The 24,779-nt window shown below is 36.7% G+C and overlaps 1 protein-coding gene across 4 annotated transcripts in view; it reads left to right on the top strand.

Annotated features, from left to right (window-relative positions):
* Positions 1 to 24,779, top strand: part of Nnt (nicotinamide nucleotide transhydrogenase) — a 95,799-nt gene that overhangs the window by 1,124 nt on the left and 69,896 nt on the right. For 3 of the 4 annotated variants that reach the window (XM_074077514.1, XM_074077512.1, XM_074077513.1), the window contains exons 2-7: positions 5,549 to 5,753; positions 9,549 to 9,778; positions 11,818 to 12,035; positions 14,933 to 15,020; positions 19,501 to 19,589; positions 24,087 to 24,274. In XM_074077514.1, coding sequence (XP_073933615.1) covers positions 5,603 to 5,753; positions 9,549 to 9,778; positions 11,818 to 12,035; positions 14,933 to 15,020; positions 19,501 to 19,589; positions 24,087 to 24,274 — 964 coding nt within the window. In that variant the 5' untranslated portion in view covers positions 5,549 to 5,602. Of the gene's footprint in view, positions 1 to 5,311; positions 5,405 to 5,548; positions 5,754 to 9,548; positions 9,779 to 11,817; positions 12,036 to 14,932; positions 15,021 to 19,500; positions 19,590 to 24,086; positions 24,275 to 24,779 lie in introns of those variants that run through there. The other variant, XM_074077515.1, reaches the window with a different exon arrangement.

Genomic DNA, 24,779 nt, shown 5'->3' with positions numbered 1-24,779 from the left:
TGAAGCCGAGGGAGGGGAGAGACTGCCAGGGGGCTGAGGGCTCGGGGGAGAGGGGCCTAGGCAGAGTTGCTTCAAACTCGAGAGGAAGAATGACTGCTATGCAGTCTGGGCAAAAGTACTTCCCAAGGAGGTTATAAATAGCGGTCCAGTGCACGTGCCAGCGGGTGGCAGTTTAGTTGTTTTTTTGGGGGGGGAACCTGTGACACTGACCATGGCATCGGTGGCTTTGGGCTAGGTCACATGGCCTGCTAGGCTCAGCTTGCTGGGTAGGGTATTGTGTCCTTCTGGGTATATGCAGCTTTTAAAAGCATGGCTTGTTTATGCATGTAGGTGTCCTTTATTCGCCCTATGAGGCAGGGCAGTCCTTAGAAGGCTGTTTGTCAGGAGTCTTGAAGGACAGACTATTTTGGAGGGATGGGACTTACTGCTTACCTACTCTTATTGGCTTCTCCTTCGTTGCACCCGTTTTATTTGCAAACCTTGACTGTTTGTTTTTTACTTATTGGAGGGAAGTTTAGGAGAATCATGATATCAACAGGTGTGCAAAGGCTGCTTACCATGGCTGATGGGATCGGTTTTCCTCAAGGCTGTACAAGAATTTAAGTTTTTCTTTTTCTTTCTTTTCTTTCTTTTTTTTTTTTTTGTAGTACTGGGGATTGAACTCAGGGCCTCCTGCTACCTCTACTACTGGAGCATGCCCTAGTCCTTTTGCTTTTAGTTTATTTTTCAGACAGCCTCTTCTAACTTTGCTCTGATTGACCTCTGACTAGGATCTTCTTGTCTCCACTTCTCCAGTAGTAGAGAGGATTACAGGAAAGGACCACCACGCCCTGCCAAATATTTTATTTTCAAAGGAAATTTCATGAAACTCTTTGGACAATGTGTTTAATAGCTACCCAGGCTTCAGCATACTTAGCTGATTTTTCAGTCCTTCTGTCAAAAAGTACTTACTGACTTTTCTATTTTTTTTTGCAAAGCACTAGGCTACAGGTCATACCAAAGTGAATACAAAAGCCTTTGTGAATGTTGTGTTCTTTTAATCATGTCAGCAACCCCAGATCAGGGTGTTTTTTTTTTTTTTAATCCTCAGAGGAACCCTGTGAAGTAGGCACTATTCCCATTTTAAATGTACAGAAATCAGGTACAGAGAAGTTAAGTGACTAGGCAAGATCACACAGTTATTAAGTTGCAGAAAGGACTTCCAATCCAGAGTTCATGCTCTTAGCCTTTAGGCTATTGTCCTTTGCTAAGTGGAGTGTTTGCCCTCAAAGATTTTAATATCGTTAAGGGAGGGCTGGAGGTGTAGCTCAGTGGAGAGTGCTTGTCTAGCATGTGTGAGGCCCTGGATTCCATCCCCAGTCCCACCTGCACACACAAGCATGTGCGATACATTGGGGAGACAGTTACCCATTTAGCTTACATTAAACAGCCATGTGTATGCCATTCTAAAGAAAGTAGTTGCAATTTTTGAGTTGTAGTGTTTTATCATTATTGCTTCGAAGCCACAAAAGCACAGGAATGATTAAACGTTAGGAGATGGGAGAAATGTGACCATTAAGATGGACAGAGCAGTGTCTGGTATAAACATGTTTCGGCCAATGATAAGATGGTTCAGATATTCTCCGACTATCTTTCAGAGCCATTTGTGTTTAATTTAAAGTTAGTGATATCGTCTGCTCTAGTCAGTAAACTCTCTCCTGATCTCTGCCCTGTATGTTTACAACTTGGAAATTTTCTAGAAATTTGTCTCTGAAGGCCTTGGTCCTCTTGGTCTGAAGCCCCTATCAGAGATGTGTAACACATCAAATTACCATTTTCCAAATAGGCAGGACAAATTTTTCTGACTCCAGGCCATGAAATAGAACCTTAGCTTTAAAACATTGCAAAAATCTCATCTAATAAAATTTCCAGATCTTAAAAAGGGCCTTGCCCTACCTTTATAAAAGAGTAGACTGAGGCCACAGAGGTTCAGGTCAGCCAGCAGGGGTGGCAGACTTGGACAGCACTGAGCTCTTTTGGAGCCAGCTTCATTCATTTGCTAATGAGGTCTGGGAATCTTTGTGTGCCTTGTGAGAACAGTGGTTGGTTGGGGAGCTGGAATGGTCCAAGAAGAGAAAGCTAGATAGGTTGGGATAGGAGTAAGTCATTCAGTTATAATAGGAAAAATTCTTCCCTTAAGGCAAGCATTATTATTTATATATAAATAATATGTATTTATATGTGTGTATATATATATATATATATATGTTCTTTCTTGGCATAAACTCAATAAATGTTTTGAACATTTGGCTGAAATTTTTTTTTTTTTTTTGGTGGTGGTACTGGAGTTTGAACTCAGGGCCTCACACCCCCAGGTGCTGTATCATTTGAACCACACCTCCAACCCTAAAGTAAAAAGCTTTAGGTTATTTTTCAGGTAGGTTCTCACACTTTTTGCCTGGGCCAGCCTAGGTCTTCAGTCTTCCTACCCATGCCTTCTGTGTAGCTGGGATTACTTATGTGTTCCACCACACCTTGGCTTGTTTGTCTCACTAACTTTTTACTTCACTAGCAGGGGTTACAGGTATGACTCCACCTGGCAACATTTGACTGAATTTTGAACTTGTTTTCTCTTCATTCTCAGATGTGAATAACCGTACATGTGACCCATGAATGAATGAGGAGGGTATTTATTTGACTTGGGTATACTTTTAGGACTGCAATGAGATTACAGTTGTGGGAAGATTCTGTATATGTAAAGTCATCCATTCAAATGCAAAGGATTGTTTATACACATTTTTAATTGCGTGCCTGAGACATCGTGCACGCTCCTTCTTCCTTATCTTTTTTCTTTTTTAAATTCTGTCCATCTCAAATGCCTTTCACTTTTGTGAACCTTCTAAGAGAACTAGATTGCCTTCTCTTTGGTACATCAAAGAACTTTGAACTTGCTTCACTCTGCTTCATAATATTATTGCTTGTTGATTTTTCTTATCTTCAAGTGGTTGATCCGGTCTTATTTTATTCTACAAGTGTTCCTAGAGGTAGTGTCTCTGAGATTCTGTCCTCAGGCACATATTTGTTGAAGTAAAGAACATTTTAAGAATAAGCACTGCCTGGATCAATAATTTCTGCTACCAATGTTCCTTTTAAGCATTTTATTTTATTTTTATTTTTATTTATTTTATTTATGTTTTTATTATTAATATGTACATACAATGCTTGGGTCATTTGTCCCCCCTGCCCCCACCCCCTCCCTTACCACCCACCCCTTCCCCTCCTTTTTCCCCCCACCCCCTCGATACCCAGCAGAAACTATTTTGCCCTTATCTTTAATTTTGTTGAAGAGAGAGTATAAGCAATAATAGGAAGGAACAAGGGTTTTTGCTAGTTGAGATAAGGATAGTTATACAGGGAGTTGACTCACATTAATTTCCTGTGCATGTGTGTTACCTTCTAGGTTAATTCTTCTTGATCTAACCTTTTCTCTAGTTCCTGGTCTCCTTCTCCTATTGGCCTCAGTTGCTTTTAAGGTATCTCCTTTTAAGCATTTTAAAGAAGCTTCTTCAGGGAGATGAGGCAGCAGTTCTGAAATTAAAAACAAGCTCAATCCCCTTTCCTCCTGAGTCTGAAAGAGTGTTGATGGAGTCTGCTGGGATCCCATGCTTGGGCCCATGAGTGCCTACCTGATTGGATCAGGATTTACAGGCTTAGTGGGTGATGCGAGCCAAGTTTGATGGCTAGAGTTCCAGGTGCTCAGCTTCTTTTCATTCTTGAAGGAAAAAAGAGAAAGGTGGAGGGACATCGGGAATAGTGAGGATGGTGGGAGTGCCTTCCATGCATGCCTGGGGTTCTGCAAAGAGGGTGAGGGAAAGTGCCTCAATAACTGCAAAGGCCAGTGGCACTTTACCTAGCCTTGTTAGAGGTGGCATAAAGGGGCCACTTGTGAGATCTGCTTTCAAAAAAGTTCATGGTTACCCTCACATCTGCAGCACAAGCCTATGTGGAAAAGATATCATGTGATTTTTCTTTCTTCTTTTTTTTCTTGGAGTCATATCCCATGCATGTTTAATTTCCTTGAGAGGTGCACTTGGCAAATGTGTATCTCATGTTCACTTAGTCAGCCTCAGTTCAGGGATCACACTGGCTGAGCAATGGGTAGAATGGCAGTTTCTTTTTTTAAATTAACATATGGTAATTCTACAAAGGAGTTCATTGCGATATTTCCATATGTGCATATAATGTGCTTTGATCAAGTTCACCTCTCTATTACTCTTTCTTATCCTCCTCTCAACCCTCTCCCCTTTGAAACAATTATAATCAGTTTCATTATTTCTATTTTTATACATATGAAGATCAGATTCATCCCTATTATCCTATCCTTTTACCTCCCCACCCTAGCAGTCCCCCTTTTACATTCATGTCATTTTTTTTTTTTTAGGTCTAGATAAGACCTTATCTAGAGAAAGATAAGAGAAAATGTGTGATAATGTGGTATTTGTCTTTCTGAGTCTTGCTTATTTCATTTAACTTGATGATTTCTAGTTACACCCATTTTCTTGCAAATAACATAATCTCATTCTTTGTTATGGCCAAATAATATTTCCTTGTGTATATATGCCACATTTTCTTTATCATTTATTGACTGATGGCACCTAGGTTGATTCCATAGCTTGGCTATTGTGAATAGTGCTACTATAAACATGGGTATACAGGTATCTCTGTTGTACCTGTATATGCCCAGGAGTGGTAGAGTAGGATCATATGATAGTTCTAGTTTTAGTTTTTGAGGAATCTCCACACTGATTACACAGTGGCTGCACTAATTTACATTCCCGCCAAGAATGTATCAGGGTACTGTCTCCCCTGCATCTTCATCAGCATTTGTTGTCATTTGTTTTTTTTGATAATTGCCATTCTGACTGATGTGAGATGGAATCTCAGTGTTGTTTTGGTTTACATTTCCTTTATGGCTGAGGATGTTGAACATTTCCTATATATTTGTCAGCCATTTGAACTTCTCTTGGGAACTGTCCAATTTATTTGAATATGGCAATATTTCCTGTACAATCTGGTGGCTAAATGTAATCCACTATAAAATACTATAGTATTTAAATAACTTAGGGGAAATTCAAAGGTAACTTTGACTGTATTTTTGCTTTGACTGTAATTTTGCATATTGATTTAGAAGATACTTTCATGTAAAATGTTATAGGGGTGTGTGTGTGTGTGTGTGTGTGTGTGTGTGTGTATATAAACTCTCCAACTACATTAAGGATCAAATAGACTTGTGTGGCTTAGGCTTGGAATTGAATAGTGAGTGAATAACTTCAATTTTAGTTGGAAAGACGATTCCAAGTTTTAAAAACCTGAACTGGAAATCAACTTTTGAATTACCTTCAAGTTCTTTGAAGTAAAAGACCTGGTAAATAATTTTTTTTTGGATGTTTGCATATAACCTTTGTATAAGCTCTTTAGATTATCAGTTTATGTGTTTCTTAATGTTCAAAAGACAAAGTATTTTTTTTTTTTGGCATTTAAATATTTTTCTTTTTCCTTTTCCTCTTAGTGATTTGACTTCAAGGAGAGTGGGGAATTCAAAAAGCCTGGAGCTTACATCAGCATGGCAAGCCTACTGAAAACAGTGGTGACTGGCTGTTCATGCCCTTTACTTAGCAGTTTGGGTCCCTGTAAGGTTCTGCCTGGGAAGAAGAATTTCTTACGATCATTTCATACTCATCAGACATTGTGGTGTAAATCCTCTGTGAAGCCAGGTAAAGTCTTTCTTTGATGTTTGCTTCAAGTCCTGGGAATTCATAGATCTCTTGATGATAGGTAAAAGCATCTTTCAATTTCATGGCCTGGTGCTTGTGAGTGATTATTTTAAATTAAAAAAAACAACAACAAATGAGTGTTGTCTTATATTTTCCATGTATAGAACTTCCTGATTGCCATTTCTAACAGAGAAGAAAAAAATAATAGAAAAAGATAAAGTAGTTGAACTGTACTTGAAAAACAGTTGCTCATTTCTCTGCAGCCTTCTCTTGAGCCTCGATAACATTGCGGAATTGTATCATATATAACTCAGCTCTGCTCAGGAATTGGGAATTAATTGATTAATATTAGTGTTTCTTAATTTAGCAAATAGCAATTTCATTGCAGTTGTTCAGGTCAGGAATCTCCATGTTGGCGTCAACCAATGTGTTTTGAGTAGGTGTAGGTCATCTCTACTTTGTATCTTGATTCTATCCTCTTCTCCCCATTGCCACTTTTATCATATCATCTTTATCTGCCACTGGACTGATACATCAGTTTCTTAAATTGTCTCTGCTTTCTCCCTTTGCCCCCCTACAGGTTGTTGTTCACATGACATTGAGAATAAGCTTTTTAAATTGTAAGATCATGTTACTTCTCTCCTCAAAATTCACTACTGGCATCCCAGCTCATATAGAGTGAGAGTGAGATTTATTAGTGGCCTGTAATGTATTCCCTGGTATGACCCTCACTTTCTTCTGTTCTGGGATATAGGCCAGAGGAGAAGGGCTAAAAGGAGGCCCTTTTAAGCTTAGTCGCCTTCATTTTAGCAGTCTTCCAAAGACCATCCCAGCACTTTTATGTATCCCTCATTGGCTAGACCTCAGGAATGTGGCTGTTTGTGAGGAGGGAGACTTGGATATTTAGTCCTTTATTCTAGATGGCAGCATGCCCAGCTAAAAATGGCATTCCATTGCTAAAGTGCAGGATGTGCCGCATAGCATGGATGTGCTCTTTTGCATTTTTTAAGTTTTAGGGCTGTTGTCTGTTCTGTAAGGACCCTTAAGCTGCTAGGCATTTTGAGTTCTTATGTCTGCCTTAAAATAGATTTCAGAGCCTCTTTTTTCTTTTTGTGGTACTAGAGATTAAGACTTGGGCCTTGTACATGCCAGACCAGCACTCTATCACTTGAGCTGCATCCCCAGCTCTAGGTCTCATAGCCTCTTGTTCTCAGGTGACAAGTTACTGTTGGCAGAGTACCTTTCCCCAAAAGCCCTCAAATTTAGCTTCAGATATTTTGTATTACGCTGCTCTGGAAAGCCAGTTATCTAGTATGACAAAATTGTGTATAAAATAAAAGCAAGTAACTGTTGAGGATGTGAGAATTGTCCTTGTGAGTAAATCTATGAACTTTAATATCTCCATATTAATATATATATAAGACTTTTTTGGATTGATTTCTGGTTCTCATTTCCTAGATAGTTATTTTTTGTCTGTAAATGATAGGATTCCTTAATAAATATAACCAGTTTCATTACCCCAGTGAAAAGCATGAAAAGTAATTCTAGTCAGTGTTCATATTTTCTCAGTTGCTTCTTTTCTCTTTTATTCTTTCTTTTTCACGGTTGACTTGTACAGAGGATGACCCAGACAGATGTCTATATATTGTATTTGCTTGCTGTCTCTCTCTCTTAGGTCTCTTTTGATAGATTTCCTGTACATTTTTTTTCTTTTTCCCAGTGCTGGGAATTGAACCTTGGGCCTCAAGTATACTAGGCAAGCACTTTACCTCTAAATTACATCCCCAGTCCCCCCCTCCACTTTTTTTCCTTTTAATTTACTCGTTGAAGAATTTAGTTGTTACACTGTAGAATTTCCTATGTTTAAAGTTTGGCTGATTAAATTTTGTTTAACCAGTTTCTATTTCTGGTATTTTCTGTAACATTTGGCTAGATCTGGAGGCTCAGTCAGACCCAGGTTTATCTCTTTGCAAGAATACTTCATTGGTAGTGCTATGGACTATTGCATTGCATCAGGAAGATAACTCAGTGAGTTTGGGATCTATCACACAATCTATCAGGGTTTTTTTTTTTTTTTTTTTGTACTTTGAAGCCATAGCAGTGATTTGACTATGGTCAGTAACTGAATCTGTGATTTTTTTTGGAGTTTCAAAATGGTAATACTTCCATTATTCCATCTTCATTTGTTAGCTAGAATGTTTCTAAAAGAAAAACTTTTTCCTTTGTTACTTAGTTACATTGAGATTATACTGGAAAGATGGGATAAATGTTCTTTCTCATTCTTTATAAGTTTGCTAGTAATCAGGTGGTTCCCTTATATAATAGTTTCCTCTTTCTGTTATAACAAATAAAACAAACCTAGTAACTTCATACAACACAAATTTATTTTCTTATACTTTTAGAAGTCAAAGTCCAAAATGAATCTTGCTGGGCCTAAATCAAAGTATTTCTTTTGGAAGCTCTCGGGGAGAATCTGTTCCTTGCCTTTTCTAGTTTCTGGAGAGCACCTGTATTTGTTGGGTTGTAGCCTTTTATTCCATCTAATGTAAATTGTTAATGTATAAGCAGTATGGGAATCTAAGACTGTATTTGAATTCAGGTATTTTTAGGCTGGCTTAATCTCTTTAATGTCCCAATAAATTACTCTATATTGATAATTCAGCTAATTTTTCATTATATACATATATATATACATATATATATATATATATGTATATATATATGTATATATATTCAGAGTTAAGTTGCAGGAGTGGATTTCTTAAATTTTAGTAAAGCTTATATAGAAAGCTCTGTTTTCAAAAAGATGCCCGTCTTTTAGCTCAAGCTGGCCTGAACCATCTGTAAATATAACCTATATTACGGGATCTTTTGGATTGCAGGAACAGAATCACATCAGGTTTTAGTCTGTGATGAGAGTTTATTGTGTGGATTCTTGGGAAGAATGGGAACCCAGGAAACCCCTCATGTACTTCTTGGAGAAGTGGAATGTCTTTCTGGATTCATAGCTATGACTCATCTTCTCTCTTTAAATATCCACTACTGCTATGTCTACCACCATTGCTACTGACCTCCCATTGATTGACTTATGGCTTTGCTTACAAATAACTTCAGTACCATTCTACTCTCCTTTTCTCTTTCTGTGTGTCTCCCATTCAACTCCTTCCCTGCTTCCTCTAGAAAAGTTGATTGGGTTGAGTAGTCACTGGCCAGCACAGTGCCTTCCAGCACAATTCCCCTATAAGTCATATCAGAGGCTGGGCTGCTGGCTTTCCTCATGTCTGTCCTATAGATTGTTGTCTTTGACCTAGTTGATGTCTTGTCTAATCAGTTGCTTAATTATGTAGAGTCTCAAGATACAACACTTGGAAATTTTTGAGGAATTGCCTGTGGTGAAATTGCCAGGAAAGGGACTTTGGATGTGGTAGGCCACCAAAGTATATAGGACTATTCTTCAAAGCAGCAATTTATTTAAGATTATAATCCTAGAGAGTTAATTTAGTATGCTGTGCGATCTCTCAGCTCATTTTTTTTTCTCCTAAAAATAAACTAAGCTTGTCATGTGCCTTAAAGAGAGCCATTTGATTGAATAAAATATTTAGAAGTTTTAGGAGAGTGGGCATAAAAATTTCTCATCTTTCAAAAAGGGTAAATGAATTATGATTATGAATCGTCATTTTGAATAGCAACTTGAGTGAAGTAATTATGAAGGACAGACTTCTCATTTCCACTTCCTGAAATCTGTTACTCAACAAATTTTTTTGTTTGTTTTCTACCTTATTTATTTTTTTGTAGGAATTCCATATAAGCAACTGACTGTTGGAGTCCCCAAGGAGATTTTCCAAAATGAGAAGCGAGTGGCATTGTCTCCAGCTGGTGTTCAGGCCTTAGTCAAGCAGGGTTTTAATGTCGTTGTGGAATCGGGTGCCGGTGAAGCTTCTAAGTTCTCAGATGATCACTACAGGGCAGCAGGAGCCCAAATCCAGGGGACGAAGGAAGTGCTGGCTTCTGACTTGGTGGTCAAAGTAATTAATCCTGTTCTTTCTCTCATTTATAGCATGCTGACTCTTTGACATATTTTCATAGAAAAATAACTTTAAATAATTTTCTGTGGTGTTAAAGCTTTTCCAGTGTTTTCTTTTTTATAATTGACACATGATAATTTTCCTTATTTATGAGGTGTGATATTTTGAGACATGTGTACAATGTGCAATAATTAAATCAGGGTAATTAGCATACTCATCACTTTAAACATTAATCATTTCAACTTTTCCTATGTTCAAATGATGCCCTTTTTCCTCAAAGAAAGGATTGTGTCATGAATATTCCTCATGCCGTGGTAGAACTTCTATCAGGCAATATGATGTATGTTTAACGATGAGAAGAGAAAAAGTGATCTTTATTTTTACATTTGCTCTGTGGAAATTCCCTTTTAGTTGACTAGGGAAAACTTGCACTACGTGGTCCATCTGTATCCGGAATACCCACAGGCAGGTATTTAATGACTGCTAGGATGGAAAGAAGGTGTGGAACCCAGCCTGGGACTCACTGTACAGTATCTTGATACTTGAAGGTGCAGTGATTTACACCGACGTAATGCTATTTCTAGATGGGGCCTGTTTTGAAGAAAGCAGCATTGGACTGAGTGGCTAGTAGCCTTGAGGTCTTGAGGTAATGGATAGTAGAAATCTATATGTTAAAGAACATCGGAATTAAACTATGAAGCAAAAAACCACATAAAGAAGGAGAGACTGTATCAAGAGTCTAGCACAGATAATAAGCAGAGCTGGGCATTAAATTCAGTCTTAAATGTCCTACAACTAAGGCAAACAGGGAAATATAAAGGAGGACAGATGCTGAGCGTCTCAGCTGAGCATTTGATAGGGGCCAGTCCAGTAGAATCAAGTCAGAGTTGACCTCTAATTCTACTAAAATGTATGTTAGGTTTTCATGGAGAAAAAATAGACCTTGTGAAAGAGGTTTTTTTTTTTGTTTGTGTGTGTGCTGGGAATTAAACCCAGGACATCAAACATACCAAGCAGGTGCTCTACCACTGAGTCCACTGAGTCTTAACTAAAGTCCTCAACCTAGAATCACATGCATTACCAGGCTAACACCTGAAATGGGAATAACAGACGAAGGTGTTTTATAGGTTAGTTGAGGTGAAATGCTGTGGTAGGAAATGACTGAGCAATTGTTTGTGTTTGTATTTAAAACATAAGTCCCAGAGGCTGTGTTTTCTGTGTTTACTTGCCTAAAAGCATTACTGCAAGGTGGGAACTAATGAAGTTTAATGAAACTTGCTTGTGGTACTGGGGATTGAACTCAGGGCCTTGTGCTTGCATTCTACTATTTGAGCTATAAATCGCCCCCCACCACTCCTTGTCCTTTTGCTTTTTCAATTAGTTTTTCAGATAGAGTCTCATGCTAACTTTGTCTAGGCTGGCCCAAAACCTTGGGCCTCCTTTCTCTGTCTCTCAAGTAGCTGGAATTACAGGTGTGCTCCACCAGTTCTGGCCTGAAACTTCTTAACATAACAGAATATAGTGTGAATTTTTGCTTAAGCCCAATTCAGCAAAGCTATTAGTTTGAACTGTGTTTGCTTATAGTCATCTGGAATTTTAAGGTGACATAAACCTATTCTTATTGCCATGTAAGTCTTTAGTTTACATCATTCCTAATGCCTCAGTACTCCAAATGTTTATGCTTGCCAAAATTAGCAAGATCGAATCTTTAAACACACAACAAAATCTTCCTGTGTTTATTCTAATCTCTCTTAATTTTAGCAGAGTAATAGGTTTTGAGAGAACAGGTTTGTTGTAAAGCCTCCATATTATTTCAAACCTGACTCAGTGTTGTGTACTTCCCTGGCGTTCTTTACACACAACATTCCGTAAGTCCAACAGCGTGTCTTACCTTGCTTAAGAAATTAGGCAGACATTTATTGATGAAAGATTTTCTTCTGCAGTATTATTTCAATGATGGCGTATTATCTAAATTGTCCTGTTCAAAAATATGATGAAGGTAGTTATATTTTTAATCTGTGATTTGCCTTTCTTTTCAGGTACGAGCCCCCATGGTTAATCCAACATTAGGTGTTCATGAAGCTGACCTTTTAAAGACATCAGGAACATTGATTAGTTTTATTTACCCAGCCCAAAATCCAGACCTGCTAAATAAACTATCCAAAAGAAAAACTACAGTTCTGGCAATGGATCAGGTTCCAAGAGTCACAATTGCTCAGGGATATGACGCTCTGAGCTCCATGGCTAACATTGCTGGGTAGGTTGATTCTTTTTCCATTTTAGTTGAACAGAAGTGACATACAGACATTCACATGTAGCTTTTCTCTCTCCCAGTAATTTACCTTGTAATAATTGTAGGAGATTTTTGTTTCACAGTGATCATCACATAGGGAATGAACTCTATTATATACTTCTTTTTATTTTTCATGGGTAGAGAGAAATAATATTTGCATCTACTAAAGGAAATACCTATCAAGTTATTTGTGTGAGGAATACTCTGTATTTTCATGTGTGTGTATGTACCTGTGTGTTAGATTGAAATTGCTGTTTTCTTTATGTTAAAAATGGTTGAATACTGTCAGTGTATGTGGTTAAAAGTAATATAGGTTAAGTATCCATGGAAAACTTAGCACCAGAATTGTTTTTGATTTTTTTCAGATTTTGGAATATTTGTACACATAAAATGAGATATCTGGGGGATGGAACCCAAGTCTAAGCATGAAATTCATTTATGGTTCATATTTACTTTACACACATAGCCTGATGGTAATTTTATAAAATATTTTAAATAATTTTATGCATAAAACAAAGTTTGTATGTTATAGCTGAAGGGTCTTTTTTTTAATTCCCTTCCCCTTGGGGATGTTGAAAAACCTGTGTTGGGCATCTGTATTTTGTGACACATCCCATGAGGTCCATTGTGGTCATTTTACTTGTGGTATCATGTCAGTGCTTTAAGAGTTTAGAGTAGGATTAGGGATGCTTGATTGTACATACACATTAGCTGGTTGACCATCTTTTTTCTTTTCTTTTTTTCCTCTTCTCTTTTCTTCCCTTCCCTTCCTCTTCCTTTCCTTTTCTTCCATTTTCCTTTCCTTCCTCTTTCCTTTCCTTCCCTTCCCCTCCCCTTTCCTTTTCCATTCACCTTTCCCTCCTCCTCCCTTCCTTTTCTTTTCTTTTCCTTTCTTTTCTTTTAAGATAGGATCTTGCTATATAGTCCAGGCTGTCCTAGAACTCACTGTGTAACCTAGACTGTCCTCAGTCTCACAGTCCTTGTGCCTCAGCCTCTTGAGTGCTACCACACACCCATGTTGACCATCTTAATTAGGTTTTGTTTAGGTATATTCATAAACGAATGAATAGAGAAAACATCTGTAGTAGCTGAAGTTTTGTCTGGTGTCAAAGTCCTTATGTGTAAGTGAGGGCTATGTCCTCTTACCTGGGAGGCTACGGTGATGATTATCTTCTTTTGCCTGCTAGCACTGGTTACTTTGCTTTTTACTGTCTGTAATGCTATGTAGAAAAGGATTGTACAGGTATTCTACTCAGAGGCAATCATGCCTCTGTCATGTTGTGAGGGAAAGAAATAACTGTGATTGCCATGTATTGCTAACTTCACTTGAGGAGGTAAGAAGAGTCTGGAAATAGGGTAATGCTTATGAAATCAACTTCTCTAGAGAACTAATTATATTAGATTTTAAGCATGAAGGCTATTAGTTGTAGACAATTTGCTAATGTGAATGAGGCACCAATGAAAGAAACTATTAAAATAAAAAATAGTGCATGTAGAGACTAATATGAATGGTCTTTTACAGACTGATACATGATCTGAAAGTTTTCTTAGGTTTTATATTTAAGAGGTAGCATATCAAACATGCCACAGAATCTACTTTGTACTTCAGTGATTTGCTTTTTATATGGATGAGATGCCATAACCAAAAACGGCAAGTTAAAAACCTCTTCCTTGTCCTTAATGTAATATAGCAAAAGGCTTGTTTGAAGATGTTGTTTATGGTGTAAATAATATGCCAAGAGACAAAATAAATTGTTGCCATATTTATTTTGCATTGTAATGCATTGTGGAACTTAAAATTTTATATGGAAAATAGTCAATGTGAAGTTTTAAGGGTTCTGTTGATTTTGTCATCTGAAATGCAAATAAGTGAAAGAATCTCAAAACCAGTAGCTGTAGAACAGTGGTTTTGGCTGCAGTCTTTTGAACATATGAAATGTTACGAGTGTGTATTTCTGAGTGAGAATGTACCCTATTTTTAAATATAAAATTATGTGACAATGAGATGAGTATAGTATATTTAAAATTCCTATTAAAGAAAAGGTGGTGCAGACTATTAGTTTTTATTGCATAATTTGTTTCTTTAAAAGCCAAAGCACTTAATATTTAATCTAGCATTTACTATATGACAGACATTATTTCATTTGGTCTTATAACTCTCAGTGATAAATGCTCTTCTTGTCTCCATATTATAGATGAGGAGACCAAGAACTAAGAATTTGTCCAAGTTTAGAAAGTAAATCAGTTAGTTTGTCCTAAAATCTCAGGTTTTCAACAAAAGTTGGAGTCTCCCACCCCATTGTAAAAGTGGTACATAGTCATCAAAGAAAATTTGGACAACATAGAAAAGTAAAAGGCAAAATTTGAAGGGTGCATTGTTAGCATTTTCATGTCTTTCTTTCTTTACTTTTTCTATCTCAACTGATCTACTGCAGCATTTGTTATGAAGAGGCGGGTAGCATCATGGGTAAGAGTGTGTCTCCATAAGCAGGCTGCCTGGGCTGGACTTCTAGCTCTGCTATTACTAGTTGAGTGACTTGGGCAAGTCTATTCATTTCTCTGTCTCAGTTTCCTAACTGATGAAATGAAAGTAATAATTATACATATCTAGAGGCTCCTTGTTCAGGTTAAAGGATTAAGTATATATATATATATATATATATATATACATATATAAATGTGTATATATATATGCATATATATATACATACACAACACTTAGAACTATTGTCTGCACATAGTAAATGCTATATTACTGTTAGCAATTAGTCTCATTCTTAAAGCATAATTGAAAACTTGTGATAATATATAAGCCTGAGATCTTTCATTTTATGGAATTGTCTGTTATTTATTTTTTTAAGTTATAAGGCTGTTGTCCTAGCAGCAAATCATTTTGGACGGTTTTTTACTGGTCAGATTACAGCTGCTGGAAAAGTTCCTCCAGCTAAGGTAGGTACAACTTTTAATTTTTCTTCATAATACAAATTAATTAAAAGTAAGAAAAATATAGTTTTAAAATGCAGTTATTTGTAAGTTTTGCTGTGTGTTAGTTTCACTGGTGACTTCTGTGGTATTCGTACATTTTTAGTGGATTGTCAAAGCTGAATATTTAGGATTGCTTGAAGGGCTCAGGGCATGGCTCAGGTAGTATGGCGCTTGCTAAATGTGAGGCCCTGAGTTCAGGTACTAACTGCTAAAAAAAAAAAAAAAGTTTATTTGGTACAGGGCATAGCTCAAGCAAGTGCAAAGCCCTGAGTTCAATTTCTAGTACTGCCACAAAAAGAAAAAAACAAACAAACCTTGCTTTAAGGAAATGAATTTTGACTTTTCTGGAAGTTCTAGTCTTTTTTTTCTCCCCACCCTTTCTGTTTTTTACCTACTAACCTGAATTCATAAAGGGATTTGGATAACTTAGTTTGTGGGTATAGGTATGTTTACTACCATTGAAAAAAAGCTTCAAGATACTGTTCAACAAATTCTGACATTTAGTTCACAGGAAAGACTTTTTTTGATTTCCCCACTCTCTTTGTTAATTTTTGGGTCAAGAAAACAGAAAACTGGAGGTGGTGTAATCAGGGCACTTGGCAGAGGGCAAGAGGGCTGCGGGGCTTCTTCTTAACTCTAGATTGGGAGCTGAGAGAAGCAGTTAGTAATGAAAGGTGTGGATGGCTATGCAGAAGAATAGGGGATTATATTGTGACCCTTAAATAATAATATAGGCCCTGAGACTAATCACCTAATAGTTAAATACCAAAGCAGCTTTGAGAAATCTAGTCATATATTGCTTCAAAAAATGGGCCAGGAAAGAGAAAAAAGCAAGTGGTTTAAATGGAGGCCAGAGTATTTAGCAAGAAAATATGAGCAAACAACCTAGATATGATATATGAAATAGTAAATTTCAGTTTCTTTTTAGGATCATAAGGAAACATCTGGCTCTCAAGGTGGCCAACATCTTGATGCAGTTCTTAAACTTGGCTGAACACTTTGATGCACAAATCCACACTCAGCTTTGATTAGTCTTTCTAGAAATATGTGGAAGTTGAGCTGTGGTATGTGATCAAAAAGTGAAACCAAAGATAAGAAGCTTAAAGGCAGGAGAGTGAGGGAGCTTTTAAAAGGTAGAAAAGTGATTATCTTTCCTAGAATTTAAATTTGGCTTAGCTTATACTCTCTCTTCAATAAAATTAGAGATAAGGGCAAAATAGTTTCTGCTGGGTAGCAAGGGGGTGGGGGGGGCAAGGGAGGGGTGAGGGAAGGGGGGAGAAATGACTCCAACATTGTATGCACATATGAATAAAAAAAAAAGAAAATGGCTTAGGAAACCACACTGAAAAAGAAAGTTAAAAAAAAAAACAAAGAATTAGACAGAGAGGCTGGTGCAGTAGCTCAAGTGGTAGAGCACCTGCCTATCAAGTGCAAGGCCCCAAGTTTAAACTCTAGTACCGCAAAAAAAAAAACCCACAAAAACCCGAACAATTAGACAGCAGTTGGGCCCATCATGTATAATATTTTGTTTGGGTTTTTTTAATCATAGAGGCTTTGGCTTATGATATGCGAGGCATTGTTCTAGGAGCTGCAGACATGACCTGAATAAGACAAACGGTAATCTTGCTGCATAGAAGTTCCATTCACAGTGTGGATGCACGTTAACAAAAAACAGATGAAAATATTAAATAATTTTAGAAATAAACTTTAGATATAAATGAGATAATGATGAATAATAAAAACATGTCAACTGCATAAGTTAGAGATTGGGGAAGCCTTCTTTGACATTTGAACAGAGACTTGAAGGATGGGGGAGAAAGAAACCAGGAATTTAGGATGCTAGGCAAAGGGAATAGGACATATAAAGATCTTGAGATGGGATGGAGCTTAGTGTGTCCTAGAAAAATAAAGGCTGTTGTCCTTGGAGTGTGGTGAACAAGGTGGAGGGTGATCTGAGGTGATGTGGGGAAGGAATGTCTGACAGGATTATGTGGAGCATCTCTCACAGGTCATGTTATACAATTCAGATTCTCTTGTAGGTGAGAGAAATATCTCATTCAGGATTTAAAAAAATCTGGCTGTCCTAGGGGGTGGGGAACAGATAGAAGTGAAAAGAGCAGGATCAGTTAGGAGTTGGTTGTACTGGGAAGAGAGTGGCAACAGAGATATGGAGAAGGGGATGACCTGGGGGTGGTTTATGGGGGTTTAAACCAGGAGTGCTTATTGATGGACTGGAACTGGGAATCTGTGCAAAGGGAGGATTCAAGATGACCTTTCCATTAGGACTAGAGCAATTGTGCAGGGTTAATGCTTTGAGCCTGGGAAGCAGAGAGGAGGAGCAGGGCAGCTGACCCAATGTCAACATTCCTACAGGTAGTTCCTTTCTCTTGTTGCTTTCCCTGTGACTTTTTAAATGTATGTCTACACCGTGCCAGTTAGCAGTTAAGTGCTGTTAGTTCCTGTCATTTAATGTAAAAACGTTCCAGAAGGCATTTTGACTGCTGTATTGCAGATGCTAAGCAACTTGTTCAAGATCACCCAGAGCTCATTAGTGAGGATCATGATCGCAACCTGAGCTCACTCAATCTTTGTGTCTTTTTCTTCACCCCTTGCTGGAGAGAAAGAGTAAATTTCTAATGTAGCATCTACATTGTTTTACTGGTGTGTAATTCTGTCTTTTAAATTATGGTGTCTCTTCATATATATATATATATATATATATATATAATTTTTTTTTTCAAATTTAAGCATGTTTTTTATGTTGAAAATATAGGGTAACTTTTATGTGTAGCATGATGTTTTGAATACATATAAATTGTAGATGGTTAAATCTAGCTAACTGACAGGTGCATTACCTCATAGTTATCATTTTTGTGGTGAGAGCACATGTCTACATTTTTCTAGAATATGTGATCATTAACTCTAGTTATCTCTCTGTGGAACAGATCTTTTGAAATTGATTCCGCCTAACTGTAATTATGCACCTTTTCTTTTTTCTTTATTTAATTTTTGAGGTTGGATTTTGCTATATAGCCCAGGCTGGCCTGGAATTCTATATGTAGTCCTGGCCTCAAACCCATAATCCCTCTCCTTGTCTCAGCCTCCCAAGTTCTAGGATTTTGTGCATTCTTGTTATTTCTGAATTCAAGATAATTGCCCTAATTCTGTGATCTTTACTTATTTAATGTCACTTTTTTAAAAAGTAGCATTGAAACTTTTGTGTAGAATAGAGTTGGTGTTTTGCAGCCTAGAACCTACTTGTTCCCTCTCTGTCTGCATTCTGATCGATTTCTCCCTCCCCCCAGCCCATCCTTCAGACAATCCACCATCATCAGGATCAATTGACATGATCTCTGAGGCACTGCCTACAGGTCACTGGGGTGCACAATTTTTAGATTTTTATAATTATTTTTATACTTTATTAGCATGTATTAAGTGTACAAAGGGGTTTCATTGTGATATCTCCATACATTCATGCAATGTACCCTGCTCAAATTCACCCCCTTTATCCTTCCTTCTCATCCTCCCACGCCCATCTTAACAATCTCAACAGTTTTCATTCATGGGAGCACACAGCTTTGAGAAGCCTAGACTTCTTAAAAAAGCAGAAGGAGATGTGGGCATGAAGGGTGGGTAGGTATTTATAAGCTTCACTATTTCTATGGGTAGATTTTTTTTTCTACAGGAACAAGGAGTTTCCTTCAATTGACTGTTTAGGATGTATAACAGGAATATTTTTTGGTCTGGAAGGCCCTTTCCAGACCAAACACATCATTGTTCTCAGTATATTTCTGTGAAGGCAGAGGAGGCTCTTGTTTCTGAGGAATTCTTTGATTCTCTTGGCTGTGATCCTTCCATGGTTAGGTAGATTAGTTACAGCACTTCAGATTTCAGGTATTCATTCAAAATGATTCTGAATTATGTGGTTGGTCTCCAGCTGTTTTACTCAGAAGCTCAAAATAAGAGTTGGGGTAAATGTTTCACCAAATTTGTGCCCATCTTTGAAACATGTTTTGGTATTTTTGTGAACACAGAAAAACCTTAGAATCTGAGAGGGGAGAGATAGTTAGGATGCCATCCTGAACATAGAAGAAGTAACTTGTACAGTGAGAATGAACTTGTAAACTTTAACATGTGTAACACTGATTGTGCTCAAGTAGCTTTTACTCTGAGATGCTGATTGTCAGGCTATTTTTAGTGAATTTTGGTGGTCATTGTCAGCAGTTATTCCCTTGATAAATTTTTAAAAACAATGGTGGTTCAGCTAAAGAATAGTTTGTCTTTCCCATTCATGTATGGAGGGCTGATCACCACCACCACCACCACCACTACCATCACCACCATTTATTAATGGTGGCACCAGTAGTTGTTAACTGGTGATCTTTTATAATCAATTGATAATGAACTTTAATGAAAACATGATTGGTTCTCTCTTCTTTCCCAGATTCTGATAGTTGGTGGTGGTGTTGCTGGACTCGCTTCTGCAGGTGCAGCCAAGTCCATGGGTGCAATTGTCCGAGGATTTGATACGAGGTGAGCGTTTCACTAGTGATTGTCATTGTGTTGACAACATTTTATTTCAAATGGGTTCTATTATATTTTCCTTGGAATTATAAATTGTAATAGCTCACTGAAACTGTCATGTAAACTTTTTCAATTTGAAAATGTTTCTATTTTTTTGTATTTTAACTATTTTTCATTAGCACATATTTATAGTACAATGAGGTTTTATTGTGATAATTTCATAGATGCATACAGTATACGTTGAACAAGTTCACCCCTCTATTGTATTGCCAAGTTAAGTGAAAATGTCTTACTTAGTGGAAAAAAAATGAATAGGCACAGCCTCAGTACAGCAGAAATAATAAAGAAAAGATTTGAAAACTTAACAACTTATAGTTCTTTTTTTTTTTAATTGTGGTACCAGGGCTTGAACTCTGGGCCTATACCTTGAGCCACTCCACCAGCCCTTTTTGTGTTAGGTATTTTTTTCGAGATGGAATCTTTGAACTGACTGCAATCTTCCTGATCTCTGCTTCCTGAGTAGCTAGGATTTCAGGTGTGAGCCACCAGCGCCCAACTCATAGTTCTTTCTTTGTGTGGATTGGCGATGAGACTAGAGTTATCTGTGTCCTGAGTTTCTTTGTTGCTTGTCTATGTCCTGTTTCTCTTCAGAATCTTTTAGGCCCTAGGTAGGGTGTGAGCAAAGCTGTCTGAATACAAGGAAAGACAGTGGCATAGGAGCCATCTCAGCAGATAGAGTGTGGAGTGTGCCCTGCCTTGAATGAATGGAAGCTTGGGCAACAGGTGCAAAGCACTTTTCACCTAAGAGTAGTAACACATGAATTATTATGTTTGCATTATTGATATTAAGGTGCCTGCTTTGAATGTAAAGAGAGAGTTGAATGTCTTGATCTGATAATTTTAGAGCCTCCAAGTACTTACCTATATTCATTTTATATTTCTCTAAAGCAAGTATATAAACATTTTCCTAGATTATCGTTAAAGAGAAGTTTGACTAAAATTTTCTTCACTGCTGAAGACACTCGACAGTGGTTTTTAAGAAATGCTCGTTGAGTACTGTGATTAGCTAGGTGTTGCAGTACTTTTTGAGGTTGAAGCAGGTGGTTATTTATTAGCAGCTGAGGGCAGTGGAGGAGTAATACTATGGCCAGTCTCTTTCATTCATTTGCCTCTGGTGCTGGGGATTGGACCCTGGGCCTTGTGCATGCTAAGCACATGCTCTGTCACTGAGGTGCAGCCTTCTGCTGCCAATCTGGAATGCAGAATGAAAAAAAAGAGAAAGATTACAATTTGAGAAGTGTGACTTTTTAGGATAAAGAATGGTTTTATAGAATATGGTCAACAGTCCTTACCTGGAGTTTGGAGAGGTGATGTGCTATAAAAACTGCCCTACTAAAATGAGAAAAATAAGGCATTTCCCAAATAACCAGGTCATAAACTCAGGAGAGCCAGGCTAAACATGTCAATAGTCCTGTCTTTTCATTTGTAATGTTTGCTGATATGAAGACTTTTCCAGACCTTCAAGCCTTTAGAAAGCAAGTTCTTTATATTTTTATCATACGGGACAATAGTATTAAAGTAGAAATGAATATATTTGACTCAAGGATGATTTGAAACTTGGTGGTGGGTGAAATACTGAGAATTTAGTATATTGATGGTGGATAGATTAGGGCTGTTGCTTAACTCTACTTTTATTTATAACTTATTAAGTTTATTATACAGGCAACTCAAGTATACAATGAAGAGAGGTGTGGCTGAAGTGATATTACCTGGTCATTATTTGGAGACTAGGGTTTGATATGTTATAAACATGAGATCCAAATGTATTAGAAAACATACTTGATCGTAAATTCTTATTTACAGGAAGATTGAATGATGTATTATTTTTGTTAAAAATTCTGAAAATTTAAGGATAATTCATTGCTTACTGAACTAAGGAGTGTGATTTTTGAATTCTTTCAAATAGTAACTAGGAACTGGGTAGGTAGCTCAGTGGTAGAGCACATGATAACATGCATAAGGCCCTGGGCACCTCCCTGGCACCAAAAAGCAAACAGAAGCCATCACTACAAGATTACCCTTCTAACAATAGCAATTATCTTACCTAATGCCTATATTACAAAGTTTAAAAATATAAGCTTGACTTCTATTTTATCATAAAATAACACATGATTATTAACCACTCAGAAAAAAATATAAAAATGAAAACACCCTTAAAGTCCTGCTGCCTAGAGGTAACTATTAACATTTTATATATTATATTTTATAATACATTTTACATGTTACACATTTAATGTATATTCCCTTTTCTACATACTAATTAAAAATGTAATTTTGCTAATAATACTATTTAACTTTTTCTATCTAAGAGTGGATCATGAAGATCTTTCTTTACCTGTAAATATTTTTAATGACTGCATAGGATTCTATCATATTAGTGATTTATTTAATTAGTCCTCCAAAATGGACATTTTTTTGCTATATATAAATGGTACTGCATATATGAATACATATGTATATGTATTTATGATGTATATCTGTGTTATTTATAAAATAATATTACATATATCTATATCCATTTATTTCTCTCTCTCTCTCCAGGAACAATATGTTTGGAGATATTTTATTATTTCCTTAGGAAATTCATAGAAATGGAATATTGGTGTCAAAGACATACACATTTTAATTTTGATATAGTGTTTTTACATGAGATTATTTTGTGAGCAAAGATTCCAAAATAGCATGTTCATTATTGAAAATGCAAAGAAACATAAGGAAGAAAATGAAACTACCTTTTATAATTTACCATCCATATATAATTGTTAATAATTTTTTAGTGTTATTTCTTACAAACTTTTATATATATATAATATATATACACACACACATACACACACTTTTTGTATAAAATTGGAATCATTTTATACATGTATGTAAAACATCATAAGATATGTATATATCATATAACATGTATCAGATAATTACAAAGATTTTAGGTTGATCTTATTTTTTATTATTATTAATAGACATTTCAGAAAATTAATTTTTTCAGTACTGGGGTTTGAACTCAGGGCTTCATTCTTGCTAGGAAGGTGCTCTACTGCTTGAACCATACTTACAGCCTCATTGATTATCTTTGGTTGCAGTCCTCCTATTTGTGCTTCCTTGGGTAGTTGGGATGTAGCTGCACATCCAGCATTGGTTGAGATGAGGTCTCTGGAGCTTATTGCCTGGGCTGGCCTTGAATCAGGATCCTTCTGATCTTTGCCTCCTGAGTAGCTAGGATTATGGGCTTGAGCCACCTTACCCTGCCAACATTTCTGAAACTTTAAAAAGAGTCGAATCTCTGTGGATGTAAGGAATGGAAAACACCAACTTAATTAGCTTAAGCCGTTGTCTTTCCTAACTGAAAATTGATGGTAATGACTCCCTTTTCACACTGGAGTCACTAACTCATTGGTGATATGAAAAACCTGTTCTTTATGGCTCCTCTTTTCTGCCCTCAGCTTTGGCTTTTCCATTTGTGGTTGCAACTTGACCTGCATGGGTACTTTTGGCTACCAGAAACCTTGTTCAAGCCAGTAGAGAGAGAACCTCTTGCTTAATAATGGACTGTGTATCCTATTCTTAATACAAACACCAGACTATGAAGGTGGCTAGGGATTTATTGGCTCAGATCATGGTTTCCCAAATTTCCCTGATGACAAGAATGACCTGCTGCTCTTGCTAAAAATATCACTTCTGGCTACTGTGCTAGACATTATGATTCAGTGGTTCTGGGTAGGGACTTGGGAATTCAAATTTTTAACAAGTGCCTCAAGTGAGTGTTGTCATTAGGGAGGTTTGAGATTTACTGTCGTATAGTGGGAATTGAGTTGCACGACAGCAGAAATCTTTGTTGGTTTTTGTTTTCCAACCAGGATACAGTGGTTGCATAGCATTTATTTTTTATACTGAATATTTTTTACATAACTTTACTATGTTGGTTTTTCATATTTTACCATTTACTACTACTTATAATTTAAAAACACAATGAGGACAGGAGGCACAAATCACTGCATTAAAATATTTCTAAGTAAAAAAGTCATTTCTGTGGGAAAAAAAAACCCTTAAAAAGAGCAAACTCAAAGCATTTACAAATGAAAAATCTCAAGTTGGGTGATATGATTGATTAAATTTTATTTATATCTGATATCAGGTCATTGTCAATAGTGGGCCACAAGGAATGTAACTGATTACTGGGGACATAATCTGATTACTTCCAATGTAATTCTTTTTGCAGTTTAAGTAGAAGTTGGAGTTCCCAGGTTTTTTTCCCAGCAAAAAATATCATTACTGGCTTCTAGAAAAAGAAAATGAGAGTCCAGTTAGAGGAATTAAAAAAAGAAAACCCCTTAACTTTTGACTATGTTTAGTCTGCTCTTCTTAAAAATGTCTATGTAAATGAAGTTTTTTATTGACTTAGAGGGGCCTAAAATGACTAATGTTTCCCCTTCAATAATCCAGAGCTGCAGCTTTGGAACAGTTCAAGTCTCTTGGTGCTGAGCCCTTGGAGGTGGACTTGAAGGAATCTGGTGAAGGTCAGGGAGGCTATGCAAAAGAGATGTCCAAAGAGTTCATTGAAGCTGAAATGAAACTCTTTGCTCAGCAATGCAAGGAAGTGGACATTCTTATCAGCACAGCACTTATTCCAGGTAAGCCACTAAGTAAATGGTTATCTGTAAAGTACTTTTACTAATGATTTTTTTTTAAATGAGGGTGAATAGTCTAACATTTCAATTTCTATAAGTAAACAATTTTTCTATTATAAAACAGCTAGAAAATGATACAGCACATGGCACAAATCATAGTACCCCTGGAGATAAGCCATCAATAATTTGTTCTGTTTTCTTCCAAAATGTTTTTATATAACTATATTCATGGACCATTCTGTATGTACAGTACTCTATTTGTAAACAGTCTTTAAAAAAACTTTTTTTCATTTATTCATATGCAGTCTTTTGTTTAAGGCCTTGATAAATTGATAAATTGTTAATTTTTTTCTTTTATTTAAGACCCTGTATCCTTATTGTAGCAACTTTAAACAGTACTGAAAAATCTAAATAAAAAAGTATGTATCATTAGAAGTTCCATCAGAGATAACCATTAATAATATTTTGATGGTGAATTTTTCCATATATGAGAGAGAGAGGGAGAGAG

Source organism: Castor canadensis, chromosome 6 (assembly GCF_047511655.1).
Source record: "Castor canadensis chromosome 6, mCasCan1.hap1v2, whole genome shotgun sequence".
Taxonomy (NCBI): Eukaryota; Metazoa; Chordata; class Mammalia; order Rodentia; family Castoridae; genus Castor; species Castor canadensis.
The sequence above is the reverse complement of the archived record's forward strand: the minus strand, read 5'-3'. Positions and strand labels throughout refer to the sequence as shown.